The sequence below is a fragment of the Microcaecilia unicolor genome, chromosome 2 (genome assembly GCF_901765095.1).
Source record: "Microcaecilia unicolor chromosome 2, aMicUni1.1, whole genome shotgun sequence".
In the NCBI taxonomy this organism is placed as follows: Eukaryota; Metazoa; Chordata; class Amphibia; order Gymnophiona; family Siphonopidae; genus Microcaecilia; species Microcaecilia unicolor.
The window spans coordinates 28,904,358-28,923,728 of NC_044032.1; the positions used below are offsets into that span (position 1 = coordinate 28,904,358).

At 44.8% G+C, this 19,371-nt stretch overlaps 1 protein-coding gene across 4 annotated transcripts in view; it reads left to right on the plus strand.

Moving 5' to 3' along the window:
- LOC115462835 (ubiquitin-associated protein 2-like) overlaps positions 1-19,371 on the plus strand; it is a 473,475-nt gene that overhangs the window by 96,826 nt on the left and 357,278 nt on the right. For all 4 annotated transcript variants that reach the window (XM_030192869.1, XM_030192870.1, XM_030192871.1 and 1 more), the window contains exons 4-5: positions 7,114-7,224; positions 11,636-11,789. In XM_030192869.1, coding sequence (XP_030048729.1) covers positions 7,114-7,224; positions 11,636-11,789 — 265 coding nt within the window. The remainder of the gene's footprint in view (positions 1-7,113; positions 7,225-11,635; positions 11,790-19,371) is intronic.

The following is a 19,371-nucleotide window of genomic DNA, read 5'->3' on the forward strand; positions in this document are numbered from 1 at the left end:
CTTCGTCGGCATCGGCACCGGAGGCATCGAGTGCATCGACGTCGTCAGCGTCCGGACCATCTTCCTTGGCTGCCGCTCCATCGACTGCATCGAGGCATCGGACCTCTGCATCGGCGCCGAGGCATCGGGCGACTGCATCGACGTCGGTGGTACCGAGACTTCGTCTGCTGATGTCGTCGGACGGAGGTGCATCGTCAGGAGTGCAGGTGAGGGCTGTCCATTCCCCTGCTGGTGGCGGTGAGCCTTCGGGTGGGTCTCCTCCTACCCTGAGGGCTCCTGCGGTACAGCCCCCCCGGGATCGACCCTCTTCGGTCTCGGCCCCGAGGAAGCGACGGATGGATTCTACGTCCTCCTCGTCGGTGCCGGGGAGCTCCGGTGACATGCTTCGGAAGAAGTCGAAGAAGCATCGACACCGGTCTCCTCCCCATGTCGGCACCGAGAGCTCTGGGTCGCCGAGGGATTCGGCACCCAGCAGGCATCGGCACCGAGAGGACCGCTCACCCTCTGTTCAGGAGGTGTCGATGCGCTCCACTCTGGACAGCCCGGAACAGCCTCCTCGCCCGGAACAGGTTCTGACGTCGACGCCTGCATCGACCTCTCAGCCTTTCTCTGCAGCCGCTCTAAACGAGAGCCTCCGGGCCGTTCTCCCAGAGATTCTGGGAGAGCTGTTGCGCCCTACCCCTCCGGTACCGGCGGTGCTTGCGCCTCCGGTACCGTCGAGCGTGGCGCCGGCTGGCCCATCGCCCAGGTTGAGGTCCCCGACGTCGGTACCGCGTGCGGTGCCGACAGCGGCCACCTCCCAGGAAGGCTCCCCGACTACGTCGGCGGAGGGAGCTTCGCCGATGCGGGCGAGGGAGTCTACCTCTCGACGCCCCCATCGTGGACGTGGCTCCACAGAGTCGAGTCGGGCGAGGTTGCAGACACAGGTCCGTGAACTTGTGTCTGACACTGAGGGTGAGGCCTCGTGGGAAGAGGAAGAAGACCCCAGATATTTCTCTGACGAGGAGTCTGAAGGTCTTCCTTCCGATCCCACTCCCTCTCCTGAGAGACAGCTTTCTCCTCCCGAGAGTCTGTCTTTTGCTTCCTTTGTCCGGGAGATGTCTACGGCCATCCCCTTCCCGGTGGTTGTGGAGGACGAGCCCAGGGCTGAAATGTTTGAGCTCCTGGACTATCCTTCTCCACCTAAGGAAGCGTCCACTGTTCCCTTGCACCATGTCCTGAAAAAGACATTGCTTGCGAACTGGACCAAGCCACTAAGTAACCCCCACATCCCCAAGAAGATCGAGTCCCAGTACCGGATCCATGGGGACCCAGAGCTGATGCGCACTCAGTTGCCTCATGACTCTGGAGTTGTGGATCTGGCCCTAAAGAAGGCTAAGAGTTCTAGGGAGCATGCTTCGGCGCCCCCGGGCAAAGACCCTAGAACCTTAGACTCCTTTGGAAGGAAGGCCTACCATTCTTCTATGCTCGTGGCCAAGATCCAGTCTTACCAGCTCTACACGAGCATACACATGCGGAACAATGTGCGGCAGTTGGCGGGCTTGGTTGATGCTCTTCCCCCTGAGCAAGCCAAGCCTTTTCAGGAGGTGGTCAGGCAGCTGAAGGCGTGCAGAAAATTCCTGGCCAGAGGAGTTTATGACACTTTTGATGTTGCGTCCAGGGCCGCTGCTCAAGGTGTGGTGATGCGCAGGCTCTCATGGCTGCGTGCCGCCGACCTGGAGAATAGACTCCAGCAGCGGATTGCGGACTCGTCTTGCCGTGCGGACAACATTTTTGGAGAAAAAGTCGAGCAGGTGGTAGAGTCTCTCCACCAGCGGGACACCGCATTCGACAAGTTCTCCCGCCGGCAGCCTTCAGCCTCTACCTCTACAGGTAGACGATTTTTCGGGGGAAGGAAGACTGGTCCCTATGCTTCTGGTAAGCGTAGGTACAATCCTCCTTCCCGACAGCCTGCGGCCCAGGCTAAGCCCCAGCGCGCTCGCTCTCGTCAGCAGCGTGCGCCTCAGCAAGGCCCCGCGGCTCCCCAGCAAAAGCAAGGGGCGAGCTTTTGACTGGCTCCAGCAGAGCATAGCCGACATCCAAGTGTCAGTGCCGGGCGACCTGCCGGTCGGGGGGAGGTTGAAAGCTTTTCACCAAAGGTGGCCTCTCATAACCTCCGATCAGTGGGTTCTCCAAATAGTCCGGCAGGGATACACCCTCAATTTGGCCTCAAAACCTCCAAATTGTCCACCGAGAGCTCAGTCTTACAGCTTCCAGCACAAGCAGGTACTTGCAGAGGAACTCTCCGCCCTTCTCAGCGCCAATGCGGTCGAGCCCGTGCCATCCGGGCAAGAAGGGCTGGGATTCTATTCCAGGTACTTCCTTGTGGAAAAGAAAACAGGGGGGATGCGTCCCATCCTAGACCTAAGGGCCCTGAACAAATATCTCGTAAAAGAAAAGTTCAGGATGCTTTCCCTGGGCACCCTTCTCCCCATGATTCAGCAAAACGATTGGCTATGCTCTCTGGACTTGAAGGATGCCTACACACACATCCCGATACTGCCAGCTCACAGACAGTATCTGCGATTTCAGTTGGGCACACGCCACTTCCAGTACTGTGTGCTACCCTTTGGGCTCGCCTCTGCGCCCAGGGTGTTCACAAAGTGCCTAGCTGTGGTAGCAGCGGCACTTCGCAGGCTGGGGGTGCACGTGTTCCCATATCTCGACGATTGGCTGGTGAAGAACACATCCGAGGCAGGAGCCCTGCAGTCCATGCAGATGACTATTCGCCTCCTGGAGCTACTGGGGTTTGTGATAAATTACCCAAAGTCCCATCTTCTCCCAGTGCAGAAACTCGAATTCATAGGAGCCCTGCTGGATTCTCGGACAGCTCGCGCCTATCTTCCAGAGGCGAGAGCCAACAACTTGTTGTCCCTCGTCTCGCGGGTGCGTGCGTCCCAGCAGATCACAGCTCGGCAGATGTTGAGATTGCTGGGCCACATGGCCTCCACAGTTCATGTGACTCCCATGGCCCGCCTCCACATGAGATCTGCTCAATGGACCCTAGCCTCCCAGTGGTATCAGGCCGCTGGGGGACTAGAGGACGTGATCCACCTGTCCACGAGTTTTCTCAAATCCCTGTATTGGTGGACGATTTGCTCCAATTTGACTCAGGTCGTCCCTTCCAAATTCCTCAGCCACAAAAGTGCTGACCACGGATGCGTCTCTCCTGGGATGGGGAGCTCATGTCGATGGGCTTCACACCCAAGGAAGTTGGTCCCTCCAAGAATGCGATCTACAGATCAACCTTCTGGAGTTGCGAGCGATCTGGAACGCTCTGAAGGCTTTCAGAGATCGGCTGTCCCACCAAATTATCCAAATTCAGACAGACAACCAGGTTGCCATGTACTATGTCAACAAGCAGGGGGGCACCGGATCTCGCCCCCTGTGTCAGGAAGCCGTCAGCATGTGGCTCTGGGCCCGCCGTCTCGGCATGGTGCTCCAAGCCACATATCTGGCAGGCGTAAACAACAGTCTGGCCGACAGACTGAGCCGGATTATGCAACCTCACGAGTGGTCGCTCAACTCCAGAGTGGTGCGCCAGATCTTCCAAGCGTGGGGCACCCCCTTGGTGGATCTCTTCGCATCTCGAGTGAACCACAAAGTCCCTCAGTTCTGTTCCAGGCTTCAGGCCCCCGGCAGACTAGCATCGGATGCCTTCCTCCTGGATTGGGGGGAGGGCCTGCTGTATGCTTATCCTCCCATCCCTCTGGTGGGGAGGACTTTGTTGAAACTCAAGCAAGACCGAGGCACCATGATTCTGATTGCTCCTTTTTGGCTGCGTCAGATCTGGTTCCCCCTTCTTCTGGAGTTATCCTCCGAAGAACCGTGGAGATTGGAGTGTTTTCCGACCCTCATCACACAGGACGAGGGGGCGCTTCTGCATCCCAACCTCCAGTCTCTGGCTCTCACGGCCTGGATGTTGAGGGCGTAGACTTTGCCTCTTTGGGTCTGTCAGAGGGTGTCTCCCGCATCTTGCTTGCTTCCAGGAAAGACTCCACTAAGAGAAGTTACTTCTTCCATTGGAGGAGGTTTGCCGTCTGGTGTGACAGCAAGGCCCTAGATCCTCGCTCTTGTCCTACACAGACCCTGCTTGAATACCTTCTGCACTTGTCTGAGTCTGGTCTCAAGACCAACTCTGTAAGGGTTCACCTTAGTGCAATCAGTGCATACCATTACCGTGTGGAAGGTAAGCCGATCTCAGGACAGCCTTTAGTTGTTCGCTTCATGAGAGGTTTGCTTTTGTCAAAGCCCCCTGTCAAGCCTCCTACAGTGTCATGGGATCTCAATGTCGTTCTCACCCAGCTGATGAAACCTCCTTTTGAGCCACTGAATTCCTGCCATCTGAAGTACTTGACCTGGAAGGTCATTTTCTTGGTGGCAGTTACTTCAGCTCGTAGAGTCAGTGAGCTTCAGGCCCTGGTAGCCCAGGCCCCGTACACCAAATTTCATCATAACAGAGTAGTCCTCCGCACTCACCCTAAGTTCCTGCCAAAGGTTGTGTCGGAGTTCCATCTGAACCAGTCAATTGTCTTGCCAACATTTTTTCCCCGTCCTCATTCCTGCCCTGCTGAACGTCAGCTGCACACATTGGACTGCAAGAGAGCATTGGCCTTCTACCTGGAGCGGACACAGCCCACCAGACAGTCCGCCCAATTGTTTGTTTCTTTTGACCCCAATAGGAGGGGAGTGGCTGTAGGGAAACGCACCATATCCAATTGGCTAGCAGATTGCATTTCCTTCACTTACGCCCAGGCGGGGCTGGCTCTTGAGGGTCATGTCACGGCTCATAATGTTAGAGCCATGGCTGCGTCGGTAGCCCACTTGAAGTCAGCCTCCATTGAAGAAATTTGCAAAGCTGCGACGTGGTCATCTGTCCACACATTCACATCTCATTACTGCCTGCAGCAGGACACCCGACGCGACAGTTGGTTCGGGCAGTCAGTTCTTCAGAACCTGTTTGGGCTTTAGGATCCAACTCCACCCCCCGAGGGCCCTGTTTGTTCTGTTCCAGGCTGCACTCTCAGTTAGTTGGTAAATTGTTTAGGTCAATCTCAGTTATGTCCTCGCCGTTGCGAGGCCCAATTGACCATGGTTGTTGTTTTGAGTGAGCCTGGGGGCTAGGGATACCCCATCAGTGAGAACAAGCAGCCTGCTTGTCCTCGGAGAAAGCGAATGCTACATACCTGTAGAAGGTATTCTCCGAGGACAGCAGGCTGATTGTTCTCACAAACCCGCCCGCCTCCCCTTTGGAGTTGAGTCTTCCCTTGAAGTGTATTGTCTTGCTACATACTGGACTGGCCGGCTCGAGCCGGTTTCGGGCGGGAAGACGGCCGCGCGGTGCGCATGGGCGCGCGAGGACTAGCAAAGGCCTTTGCTAGTAAACTTTCCGATGGAGGGGGCTGCCGAGGACGTCAACCCATCAGTGAGAACAATCAGCCTGCTGTCCTCGGAGAATACCTTCTACAGGTATGTAGCATTCGCTTTACTGCTACTGTATATAACTTTACTGCTACTGTATATATGCTAGTCTCCCCTTCATAAGAAACTCTACTTCAGCAGCAGAGACTAGCAAGTATTGTGCCAGGATTTTTTGTCTGGTTCATTGTGGATAAACGGGATAAGTTAGAGTAGTAGGAACTGTCCTCGAGCGTCCACTCAGGAATCAGCCATCTTGTGACCCCATAGATGTAGTCTAAATAAAGTGCCAGTGGCAATCCCTATATTTTGCTGGTAAAGATAAGACCTGAACTGCCATGGTGGCAGGAGAAAATTAGAACCCATTGACCTTAATTGGTGGAGGTCTTCCCTTTCTTCCTGTCACAAGAGGACATCCAATCCGTGGTTGTTCATTGGACATTCCTTACTCTCCCCAGCCCTGATATAGGGCTAAAATGTAGGACTATTCCCCCAGTCTCTATCCCTTGCATAGTAGAGGATCAGGGTCCCTTCCTTAGGGCCTCCATTCACCTCTAGGAGTCGGGGGGGGGGGGGGGGGGGACTTTGAGGGCAGAGTGATCTCCACTTCCTGCCTTGGTGCCTTCCATGTTCAGAATGATGCTGGTTGATTCCTAGCAGTAGTCTTTTGGTATCATTAGTGATTACGCTTCCAAATAAAGATGCAGCTGACCGGAGACTTGATCATGTAAGGTTTCGGGCTTTAGAGAAAAGGGTAAGAGGTACATTTTAGCCTCATATTAGGGCTTGGGAAATAAGTCCATTGAAGCCCAAGGGTTCAGAGCCCCCAGAGGAATGAAGTATGAGGCCTTCACACTTTGTGCAATGCTTAAGGTATGCACTTTTGAACTTGCATTACTTTTGCTGAAATTACTTTGGGTTGTAATTTGTTCAAGGAAGGTGGATATAAATGTAGCACAACATAATCCCTTTGAAGGCAGCTGGGAATGACTTTAGTTTCATCTGATTTCTTCAAATGGTCTGTTCTATATTTACTTAACAGTTGTAGAGCAGGGCTTTTAAGTACTAAAATCAAATTTTATAAAGTTTTGCTTATATGCCTATTTAGAGGGTAGCTCAGAAGGCATTAATGCTAGAGAAAAGGCTTTTTGAATATTGCTCACCCTCCCTGTGGGTAAAAGGCATGTGCAGTGGTCCATAGTGCAGATACTTTACCTGCCCTGAGTGGAAGTGTTTCTGGGTGGAGGAAATGCATCATATGATTTTTGGCATTTTCAAAACTGTGCACATGTTGAAGGGAAATATTTTCACAGAACAAGAGGTGCCAATCTGTGTAGGTACTTTTATCTGTAGGCAATTTTCAAAGGGAAAGTTTTTTTTTTTTTTTTTAATTACATTTGTACCCCGTGCTTTCCCACTCATGGCAGGCTCAATGCGGCAGGCAATGGAGGGTTAAGTGACTTGCCCAGAGTTCATGTATACTTTACATTAGATATTTAGTGGAAAGCCCCAAGGGAAAGGTACCATGGATTTTGCAACTACCTGCAGACATTTGGAAATTGCCCCCTTAATGATAACTCAGATGTTATTATATGATTGTTTTTCAAGTATGTGTTATGTAAATGTTGTAAATTTTGCTTCGTTTTTAATTGGCAGCTTATGGAGGTGACGGGGAAGAACCAGGATGAGTGCATAGTTGCACTACACGATTGCAATGGGGATGTAAACAGAGCTATCAACATACTGCTGGAAGGAAATTCTGACACGGTAAGAACACTGCTATGTATAATTCAGTTGTTTTTGCATCTTTTCTTATGGTTATGTATAAAAGTTTGAGGCAGTTTTAAGATCCAGAGGACTAACATTAGAGGCCCTCTTCCTTTAGAAAAGCTATGGTTTTTACTTATTCTGTATATGGAGATTTTATTTGTAATTATTTGTATTTATTTTTATATAAGTGAGAGAGTGAAGTCTCTTGTTTCCATTCTATCTTCTATGATGCCTGGACAAGAAGTTGAACCATGGGTTATATAGTGTTGTTCTTGAGCAGAACAGTCTAGTCAGAATATAAAGTACTGCACTCAACAAGTTTAAATCCAGAGGAAGCAATGAGGGAATAAAGTATTCATTGGAATTTATCTGTAGCTCCTCTATGAACAGTTGGGAAAGTCTCTGCTGCTGCTGCTTCTGCAAATGTGCTTGATTTAAGGTGCTTTTTTTTTTCAATATTTTATTGAAAATTTTTGAGTATGAACAACATTAAGAACAGTGCAATGGCTTGATTGTAATATTAGCACAGTAGATGGCAGAAAAAAAGATCAATTGTACCGCTATTCTTTCCTGTTACGAGTGAATCTTAGCTATCAGCTGTAGAGGTTGTCTGCTTGTAACATATGACTTCTTATAAGACGGACTGTCATCCTCTTCCTTAATACTCTAATTTGGGTAAATTAGTACATTTAGTTAGTTACTCTATAAACTTATGTAACAGTCCATCTAAGAATGCACAACTTAAAAATGTTTCATAAATAAATCAAGATAAAAACAAGAAAAACTTAAACACAAAATAGATTAAAACAGCATTCATCTCCTAACAGTTATAATCTCTGTGTGAATGACTTGACTTTTTGCTAATGTTCAGTGTCTCTGAACTCTTAGATGTGAATTCAGCTAAAGTAGCTCTCTGGGGATAGAATTCCATAGTTTAGTTCATGAAAATAACCTTTTCATTGTCATCCAACCAAACCAGTCCAGGCGAATGGAATAGTCATGTCTGTTGACCAGTGCATGGAGACAGAAAAAGAAAGTAGTTCTGTGTGATTCACCCCTTTATGGGCAGTGTGCAGCAACAGAATTCTCAATATTTTTCTGTCTCCAAGTGGATGGTGGTTGGACTGCAGCTTTTCCGTGGTGCATTTCAGCCAGCTCCTGACTTAGTTGACTAACTTTGTTGGTTAAGCAAGAGGGCTTATATTTGAGGAAGCTTTGTTCCTCTTATTTATATTTTTTCAATTCTGGAGCTAGGGTGGCACTCAGTGGTGCCGAGTCCCTCCCCCACCCTCACCTCCTTCACTCCCTCTCTGTCTTTAATCATACAGAGTAAGGGGAACTGCAATTCCTTCATAATTTCCTGCAGTGGGTATGTTCCTTAGTGGTACCGAGTTCCTTACTCCATCTTCCTTCACTTTTTTGTTTGGTTTCGAGTTAAAAAAAAATGTTCTTTTGCTATCTGAACTGCTCTGCTTCCTTAGTTGACAATGGATTTCCAGTAGCCTTGATTTCGTCCGTTGTGCTGCTGTTGAGCTGGTACAGGCTTAGCTTTTTGCTTTCTTTTTGGCACCATATCTCATGGGCTCCAGCACAAAGATAACATCTCTGCTTAAGAGTGGCTTCCGTTTCCTTGTGAGGCTAAACTATCCTCTGTTTTTGTCAGCTTGTCTAGTGGTGGGCAGTCACAGTCCTTGGTTGTCAGGATATAGCTCTTCCTTGTAAATAGCTACGAATGCCATTAGAATGAATAAATTAGAGGGGAGTCTATCGAAAGCCAGCCCTGGACCCATTGTGTAGCTTGTCTACATAATTTGGCACTAGTATGTGCTGAATGATTTAGCCCTTCCTCAGAGCTACCTCTGTGGGCTAACAGATTACATTTTACTATTCTCTTTATGAGATCAAGGCTGAGAGTAGCAGGAGTAATTGCCATTATTCAGAATGCTCTTGCCTGTTGTGCGGAGGGAGTGTTTCTATATTTAAATTCACACAAATGAAATGGGTCTCTTGACCTAATAGTACCGTGAACCGAAGGAAATGGGGAAGAAAATTGAGTGGAGTGCTGCAGGGATCTGTATTGGGACAGGTACTATTTAATATATCTATAAATGATTTGGAAATCAGAATGACAAGTGAAATGATTAAGTTTACAGATGACACAAAACTGTTTAAGATTGTTAAAACACATGTGGACTGTGTAAAATTGCAGGAAGACCTTAGGAAATTGGAAGACTGGGTATCCCAAATGGCAGATGAAATTTAATGTGGTCATTATGCAAATTAATCAGTTTGGGAAGAACAATCCAAATCATAGTTACCTTATGCTAGGGTCCACCTCGGGGGTCAGCACCCAAGAAAAGATCTAGGTGGTGGTGTAGACAATGTGCTGAAATCTCTCTCCAGTGTGTTGTGGCACCAAAAAAGCAAACGGGATGCTAAGAACTATTAGGAAAGGGATGGTAAATAAGAACGAGAATGCTATAATGCATGTGTATGGCTCCATAGTGTGACCTCACCTTGAGTATTGCAAACAGTTCTGGTCGCCGTATCTCATAAAAGATATAGCAGGATTAGAAAAAGTTCAAAGAAGAGCGACCAAAATGATAAAGGGGATGGAACTCCTCTCATAGGATGAAAAGCTAAAGAGGTTAGGCCTCTTCAGCTTGGAAAAGAAACGGCTGAGGGGAGATAACGATTGAGGTCTACAAAATCCTGAGTGGTGTAGAATGAGTAGAAGTGAATCGAGTTTTTTACTTTTAAAAAAATTACAGACTAGGGGATACTTGAAGTTACTTGGAAATACTTTCAAAACAAATAGGACCCACTTGATTTCTGTCATGTGAAGTACCTCACCTGGAATGTCGTATTGATACCACTTCAGCTCACAGAGCCAGTGAGCTTCAGGTCCTAGTAGCAGATCAAACTTACACAAAGTTTCATCATAGCAGAGTAGTTCTCTGTACACTTTGGATGTTATAAAAGCAGTTAACTTAGTGGGGTTTAAAAAAGGTTTGGATAACTTCCTAAAAGAGAAGTCCATAAGCTATTAACATGGCCTTGGGGAAAATTCACTGCTTATGTCTAGGATAAGCACCATGAAATGTATTCCACTGTTTTGGAATCTTGTCAGGTACTTGTGACCTGGGTTGGCCACTGTCGGAAACAGGATACTAGGCTTGATAGATCTATACCAGTATGCCAAAACGCTTATGTTGTTATATTCGCATCCTAAATTCCTTCCTAAGGTAGTAGTTCCATCTTAACCAATCAATTGTTTGTCCAACATTTTTCCTGAAACTGTATGCCCATCCTGGCGAAAGTGCGCCACACACCTTGGACTGCAATCGAGCCTACCTGGAGCAGACAAAACTCACCTGGCGTTTTGTTTCTTTAACTTATGTCCAGGTTGGACTGACTCCCGAGGATCATATCATGGCTCACAATGTCAGAGCCATAGCGACGTTAGTAGCCCATTTTGAGGTCAGCCTACATTTCATAGATTTGTCTTAAATGTGGTCTTCAGTCACATGTTTACATCTCATTACTGCCTTGAGCAGACTACCCTATGCAACAGCCAGTTTGATCAGACAATTCTACATAATTTGTTTGGAGTCTAGAATCCAACTCTACCCTCCTAGGCAGTTCTGTTCAAAGCTGCTCCTTCACAATAGGCCTGATTTTGTTGTTGGTATTATTGGTTCTGATTGGCCTTGCCATTGCATTCCATATTGTTCTGCTGTTTTCAGTGAGTCTGGTATCTAGGGATTTCAGAAACTGTGTCATTCTTGTCCTTGCAGAAAGTGAAATTACTCACCTGTAGCAGATGTTCTCTGAGGACAGCAGGACAAGTATTCTCACATACCTTCCCTAGGAGTTACATTCTTTATGCTTTTTAATCAACTGTGGGTTCCGTACAACGTGGGCAGGTGGAAAGCACTCGTGTGTGTACAATGGGAGCCTGCCAAAGGCTTCTTAAAGTCATAAAATGCTGGACAGTATCTGCACTGGGGCTCCATTGGCATTGTCACCCAGACGCGAGAATACTTGTCCTGTTATTCTTGGAGAACACCTGCTACAAGTAAGTAACTTTGCTTTCAGGGTGCCCAGTAATCTAAATTATTTTGATTATTAAAAATACTGTTTGTGGATTTACTTAAAAGTAGCTCTAAATAAAAAGCACTGAGTTGACAAATAAATTGAATGGACGGTTTCTACAGTTCCTTGGTAGCCTTGGTTATTGAAGTCAAATTCTACTATAGCAATACAGTAGGGAGGTTCTTAATAATTAAGAAACATAAATATTTGCTTTGTACTGAATAATGAAATTGTCAGTTTTCAATAGAAAATTTTTTTACTTACTATTTTTCTCAGTGTTACATTTGTCTTGTCTGCCCATGTTCATTATTAGACTTCATGGGAAACTGTAGGTGGAAAGAAGAAAGTTCCTGGGAAAGAAAGTTCAGAAAATAAAGAGAACAGAGAAAAGAAGGGAGAACGAGAAGTGAGTCGAGGGCATGGGGTTTCCACTCGACGAGGGAGAGGCAGTATCCGGGGCAGAGAATGTAAGTCTTGGACTCCCCCCCCCCCCCCCCCCCCCCCCCCCCCTTTTGCTTCTTTTCCTTTAAGACTGCTGATTAAGTCTCTAAGCTGCCTTCCTTAGGGAACATTCACCAGACACAAGAGGCTCTTGGAATTTAGCATTGTTTGGAATAATAGTTTTCCTTTGCATGGTAGTTGTCATTATTTCCCTGCTTCCAACTATCACACTTCTTTGTTTTGGGGGTTTTTTTTTTTTGGTGCTCTGCTTTTCTTATTGATTTGTTCATTTTGGAGTTGTTTCTTTGCTTTAAAACATTTTGCTGAGCCTTACTGGGTAGAACTGGTATGAAAATATAAGCTCAAGTAAATTTTAAGCACAGGATGTCAATTGCCTAATGTAGTTAGTCATCTAGGATTGATTTTTTTTTTTTTTTTGCTTTGGATGTGCATTATACTTAGCCAATGTTTTCTGTGAAACAAAATAATAAGATCTGCTGTCAGAGAAAATGACTACTTATGGCCAAATGTTACAACACAATAGCGGAAAAAGCCTCAAAAAGCTTCTAGGTCTTGAATTGACCTAAAGAAGCTACATCAGATCAAAAGACCCTGCTTTCATCATAGGCATAAAAAACCGCTACTGCTACACTATTTGAATATTGTCAATTTTACTTAATTTTATTAATTGTGCTCAACTTATAATAATCTGTATGTTAAATAAACACCACACTTATCTTTGCGGTGGGTGCTTCATAACAATGGATAGCGTGAAAATGCTGAATTCTTCCCTCTCCACCAGTGCGGGGCCGACGATGGCCAGCGTTTCGCAAGGCTGCTTCAGGGCCTCTAACGCACTATCTACAGAAGAAATATTTGACATTAAAATCATGCTGAAAATAAATCAAAAACAAAGAAAATCATAAGAAAACCACACACTTACTAGGACGAGAGGTCAGCTCAAATGCTACGCTTTCCTAGCAGTTTACTGACAGGCCAAAATGGCTGCTTTATGAAAAAACTGACGTCAGACGCTGTTAGGTCGAAAACACCAATAGGAAAGCTCTAAAAGAAATGACTCCACTCTACCCGATGGTTTAAACCTGTCGGGTGCAGAGAACGTAATTTAAATATCCATTTTTGCTCATATTGCAAAAGAAGTTTCTGATAATCTCCACCTCTTTTAGTCTGATAAATAGATTGAAGTACCACACATCTAAGGTCTTCAAAGGTATGTTGATGGGTATTGCAGTGCATCGCTATTGGAAGCCCGATTCGGTTAGTACGAATAGAGCTTTTGTGTTCACTCAAACTTGCTGTTAACATCCTCTTCGTTTGCCCTACATAAATCATATTGCAAGGACATCGTAGACAATATACCACACCACTTGATCTACAGTTGGTGCTTTGTTTTAGTACGTATGTCTTATTGTCAGTGGAATTCGTAAACTCACGAGTCTCATCCATAATCGAACAGTAGTTACAGTCACCACATCTCCAATGACCGTTTATCTCATCGGAAGGTCTGATGGTAGATGGCAAAACAGCTGGACAGAGATGTTCTTTCAAATTCAAACTCCTGCTATACGCTAACCTGCAATACCCATCAACATACCTTTGAAGACCTTAGATGTGTGGTACTTCAATCTATTTATCAGACTAAAAGAGGTGGAGATTATCAGAAACTTCTTTTGCAATATGAGCAAAAATGGATATTTAAATTACGTTCTCTGCACCCGACAGGTTTAAACCATCGGGTAGAGTGGAGTCATTTCTTTTAGAGCTTTCCTATTGGTGTTTTCGACCTAACAGCGTCTGACGTCAGTTTTTTCATAAAGCAGCCATTTTGGCCTGTCAGTAAACTGCTAGGAAAGCGTAGCATTTGAGCTGACCTCTCGTCCTAGTAAGTGTGTGGTTTTCTTATGATTTTCTTTGTTTTTGATTTATTTTCAGCATGATTTTTAATGTCAAATATTTCTTCTGTAGATAGTGCGTTAGAGACCCTGAAGCAGCCTTGCGAAACGCTGGCCATCGTCGGCCCCGCACTGGTGGAGAGGGAAGAATTCAGCATTTTCACGCTATCCATTGTTATGAAGCACCCACCGCAAAGATAAGTGTGGTGTTTATTTAACATACAGATTATTATAAGTTGAGCACAATTAATAAAATTAAGTAAAATTGACAATATTCAAATAGTGTAGCAGTAGCGGTTTTTTATGCCTATGATGAAAGCAGGGTCTTTTGATCTGATGTAGCTTCTTTAGGTCAATTCAAGACCTAGAAGCTTTTTGAGGCTTTTTCCGCTATTGTGTTGTAACATTTGGCCATAAGTAGTCATTTTCTCTGACAGCAGATCTTATTATTTTGTTCAATGTTTTCTGTGGCCATAATTTGGAACATCTGAGTAGATTTGCATATTAAATAATGTAAATTAGTTTGGTTCTTTATAAAACAGTCTTCTGACAATTCATGTGTGTCCAGAATATTGTTTTGGATAGGAATGGGATCTTAATGGGAAGGGAGGAGGAGCAGGGGCCATAAGTAAGGATGAATTAGAGTGGCAGCTACCCAAGTGCAAAGCCTCTTGGTAGTGAGAAAATTACTAAAATTAAAGTATGGGCTTATAAGATTAAAAGCCAGGAAGAATGCTGTTCTATCATTTAGATTATGGGGAAGGGGGCAGGGTACTGATTAGTGATCAGATTAGAGGGAGAAGAGCAGGCAGGAGGGTTGGCGGGGGGGGGAGCAATACACTTCTGTCCCTGGCACTAAGAACATGGCTCTGAGGAACGAGAAAGAGAGAGAGAGAGAAATTGTGTGAATTGGGTAGGAAAAGGTGAAAGGAATGGGAAGATCTCAGAAGAGATGGGATCTTTGAGGCTAGGGACAGGTAGGTGATGGAGGAGGGAATCAGAAGCAAAGGAAGGGGTGAAAAGGGAAAGGAGTTTGTAGAAGTAGGTTTCTGCCAGGAGAGCCTTGTATATTAAGAAGAGCCTTGAATCAAATAGATTGAAAATTCTGTAGGATACAAAACACTTCTTGGAATCACTATGGATTGAAATTCTTAAGGGGAAAAGGATACTGATAAGAGTGTACTACTGTCCACCTGGCCAGGATGAACAGACGGATACAGAAATGTTAAAGGAAATTAGGGACGCAAACAAAATGGGCAGCACAATAATAATGGGTGATTTCAATTACCCCGATGTTGACTGGATAAATGTAACATCATGGCATGCTAGGGAGGTAAACTCCTTTGACGAAATCAAGGACAGCTTTATGAAGCAGCTGGTACAGGAGCCGACAAGAGAAGGAAAAATTCTAGACCATGCGCTCCACTAAGGACTAGATCTGGTGCAGGAGGTAATGGTGCTGGGGACACTTGATAACAGTGATCATAATATGATCAGATTTGATATTAGCTTTGAAGTAAGTATGCATAGGAAATCAAATACGTTAGTGTTTAACTTTAAAAAAGGAGACTATGATGAAATGAGAAGAACGGTGAAAAAAAAACTTAGAGCGGCTGTGAGGTTCAAAAATTTACAGCAGGCGTGAATCCTAATCAAAAACACCATCCTGGAAGCCTAGGCCAAATATATTCCGTGTATTAAAAAAAGAGTACGGAAGACCAAACAACAGCTGGCATGGTTGAAAAATGAGGTGAAGGAAACTATTAGAGCTAAAAGAAAATCCTTCAGAAAATGGAAGAAGGAACCGACAGAAAATAATAAGAAATAGCATAAGGAATGTCAAGTCAAATGCAAAGCGCTGATAAGGAAGGCTAAGAGGGACTTCAAAAAAAATATTGCGTTGGAGGCAAAAACACATAATAAAATTTTTTTTAGGTATATTAAAAGCAGGAAGCCGGCAAAAGAATCGGTTGGACCACTAAATGACCGAGGAGTAAAAGGGTCAATCAGGGAAGACAAAGCCGTAGCGGAGAGATTAAATGCTTTGCTTCAGTCTTCACCGAGGAAGTTTTGATTGAGATACCGGTGCCAGAAATGGTATTCAAAGCTGACTAGTCGGAGAAACTGAATGAATTCTCTATAAACCTGGAGGATGTAATGGGGCAGTTCTACAAACTGAAGAGTAGCAAATCACCTGGACCGGATGGTATTCATCCCAGAGTACTGATAGAACTGAAAAATGAACTTGCGGAGCTATTGTTAGTAATATGTAATTTATCCTTAAAACCAGTGTGGTACCGGAAGATTGGAGGGTGGCCAATGTAACACCGATTTTTAAAAAAGGTTCTAGAGGAGATCCGGGAAATTATAGACCAGTAAGTCTGACGTTGGTGTCGGGCAAGATAGTAGAGACTATATAAAGAAGAATATTAGAGAGCATATTCAAAAGCATGGATTAATGAGATTTAGAGGCGTATTTTCATAGCACTTAGACTTACAAAGTTCCATAGATTACTATGGCACTTTGTAAGTCTAAATGCTTTGAAAATGAGCCCCAAAGTCAACATGGATTTAGTGAAGGGAAATCTTGCCTCACCAATCTACTACATTTCTTTGAAGGGGTGAACAAACATGTGGATAAAGGTGAGCTGGTTGATTATTGTTTATCTGGATTTTCAGAAGGTGTTTGACAAAGTACCTTATGAAAGACTCCAGAGGAAATTGGAGAGTCATGGGATAGGAGGTAGTGTTCTATTGTGTATTAATAACTGGTTAAAAGATAGAAAATAGGGAAGGATTCAGAAGGATAGTTAGTGGGGCTCCCCAGGGATCTGTGCTGGGACCGCTGCTTTTTAACATATTTATAAATGACCTAGAGATGGGAGTAACTAGTGAGGTAATTAAATTTGCTGATGACATGAAGTTATTCAAAGTTGTTAAATCGCGGGAGGATTGTGAAAAATTACAAGAGGACCTTACAAGACTGGGAGACTGAGCGTCTAAATGGCAGATGACGTTTAATGTGAGCAAGTGCAAAGTGATGCATGTGGGAAAGAGGAACCCAAATTACAGCTACGTCATGCAAGGTTCCACGTTAGGAGTCATGGACCAAGAAAGGGATCTAGGTGTTGTCGTTGATATGTTGAAACCTTCTGCTCAGTGTGCTGCTGCGGCTAAGAAAGCAAATAGAATGTTAGGTATTATTAGAGAAGGAATGGAAAACAAAAATGAGGATGTTATTATGCCTTTGTATTGCTCCATGGTGCGACTGCACCTCAAATATTGTGTTCAATTCTAGTCGCCGTATCTCAAAAAAGATATAGTGGAATTAGAAAAGGTGCATAGAAGGGTGATGAAAATGATAAAGAGGATGGGACGACTTCCCTGTGAGGAAAGGCTAAAACGGCTAGGGTTCTTCAGCTTGGAGAAAAGGTGGCTGAGGGGAGATATGATAGAGGTCTATAAAATAATGAGTGGAGTTGAATGGGTAGATGTTGTTTAAATTCCCCCTCTTGTAGACCTCTTTCTGACTCCGTCACACGGGGGACTAAAGGTACTTAGTTCATATATCAGGTTCTGTATAGTTTCTCTAACCTCCATTGTCACCCAATCATAAGGGGGTCTGTTCTGGGGTGGCATTAGGAGCCGTAATTGAAAACTAATTCCCATAACTACTGCTTTCTGTCCAAAACTGAGTGTCACTTGTATGTGATCTACCTTAGGCTAAATGTTAGGTCAAGAGAAGATAGAATCAATAAAAATAGAGACAGAGATAGGTTTAGATAGATAGGTACATTTTATTTCTTACCCAAACACAAGTCTTCAAGTTGATACAAATACAGACATCAGATTCTGGGTTTATCTGCACAGCGCCCTGCCGTCTGAGAGAAGCGTTGGGGAGGAGTTCCAAACTAAGGCAAAATCTCCCCTCTTTTATACACAAACCTCTCCATAGAAGTGAATGGTGAGAAACCTTGCTCCTAATCTTTCTCACTTTCTGAGATCATACTTTCCCACGCGGTCTGCTGTCTGATGTGCCCACCTCCTTCCGTTCTCAGCTACTGCTAATTATCAACATGTTTTGGGAAGCGTTGAGATAACAGTTTCACATCTTCCGGCTGCAATACTTTTCATACTTTTCATACCATCTCATGAACTCTGTATTACCTCTGTATCATTGTATACCAAAACTAATAAGCTCCATTTTATTCATCTGATCTTTCATTACAGATGCTATATTTGATTTAAAAATTGTACCATTATTCAGACCTGCTTTTTGCAGATTCTCAAATATTAAATCACTTGCTTGTTCTTTGGCCTAGTCAGTACTTTTCTAGGCTGCATAGCTTTACCCATCACTATTCCAGTGGTAGATCTAAAGCCAGGCCATATATTAACAATGTGAAGTGTCTATTCACGCTTTCCAAAAATACTAGGAGAAAATTTTTTTCACTCAACATGTAATTAAACTCTGGAATTCGTTGCCAGAGAGTGTGGTAAAGGCAGTTAGCTTAGTGGAGTTTAAAAAAGGTTTGGACGGCTTCCTAAAGGAAAAGTCCATAGACAGTTATTAAATGGACTTGGGGAAAATCCACTATTTCTGGGATAAGCAGTATAAAATATTTTGTACATTTTTTGGATCTTGCCGGGTATCTGTGACCTGGATTGGCCACTGTTGGAAAGAGGATGCTGGGCTCGATGGACCTTTGGTCTTTCCCAGTATGGCAATACTTATGTACTTATGAGAAATGCTGGACATGGATAGAGGGGAGGAAAGACAGAGGAAGGAGATGCACATGGATGGAGGGGAGAGAGGAGAAATGCTGGACATGGATGGAGGCGAGGGAAGAGAGGAAATGAGATGAACATGGATGGCGGGGCGGAGAGAGAGAGGAAAAATGGTGGACATGAAGGAGAGGGAAGAGAGAGAGGAAGGAGATGCATATGGGTGGAGAGGAGTGAAGAAAGAGGAATGAGATGCATACTGACAGAGATGAAGGGAAAGAGGAGAAAAGCTACACATGGATGGAGAAAATTGATGCTGGATGGAAAGAGGGAAGAGAGGGGGCAGATGCTGGATGGAAAGGGGGAAGAGAGGGGGCAGACGCTGGAAGGAAAGGGGAGAGGGGGGGTAGATGCTGGATGGGAAGGGGGGAAGAGTTAAGATCGAGGAAAGAAGAAACAAGAGACTGGGACCAACACAATTAGAAACAGTAAACAGCCAGACCACAAAGGTAGGAAAAAATGAATTTTATTTTTAATTTAGGATAGTGTGGTAGTTGTGTTAATAAATACAGAAAATGGAAGTAAGGTGATCTTTATTGGACTAATTTTAATACATTTTTGACTAATGTTTGGAGACCAAACCCTCCTTTCTCGTGTCAGAACAGAATATCGTAACAGCAGTATACTGTCCTGACCTGAGGAAAGAGGTTTTGGCCTTTGAAAGCTAATTGAAAAATGTATTTAGTCTAATAAAAATGATATATTTTGCATTTTTTGTTTTATTTGTATTTGTTAACCTATAGTATAGTGATTGAAATATGTCGGTTTTTGAAATTTGCAAGTCTTTATATTTGATCAGTACAGGGGGACTGAGGGTGGTGGGACTGTTCAGGGAAGAAGTCCTGGTGCAGGTTGCAGGCAGCCTATGAGTGGCGTGGCCACTGCCCAGGTGAAGACTGCAGCAGACAGG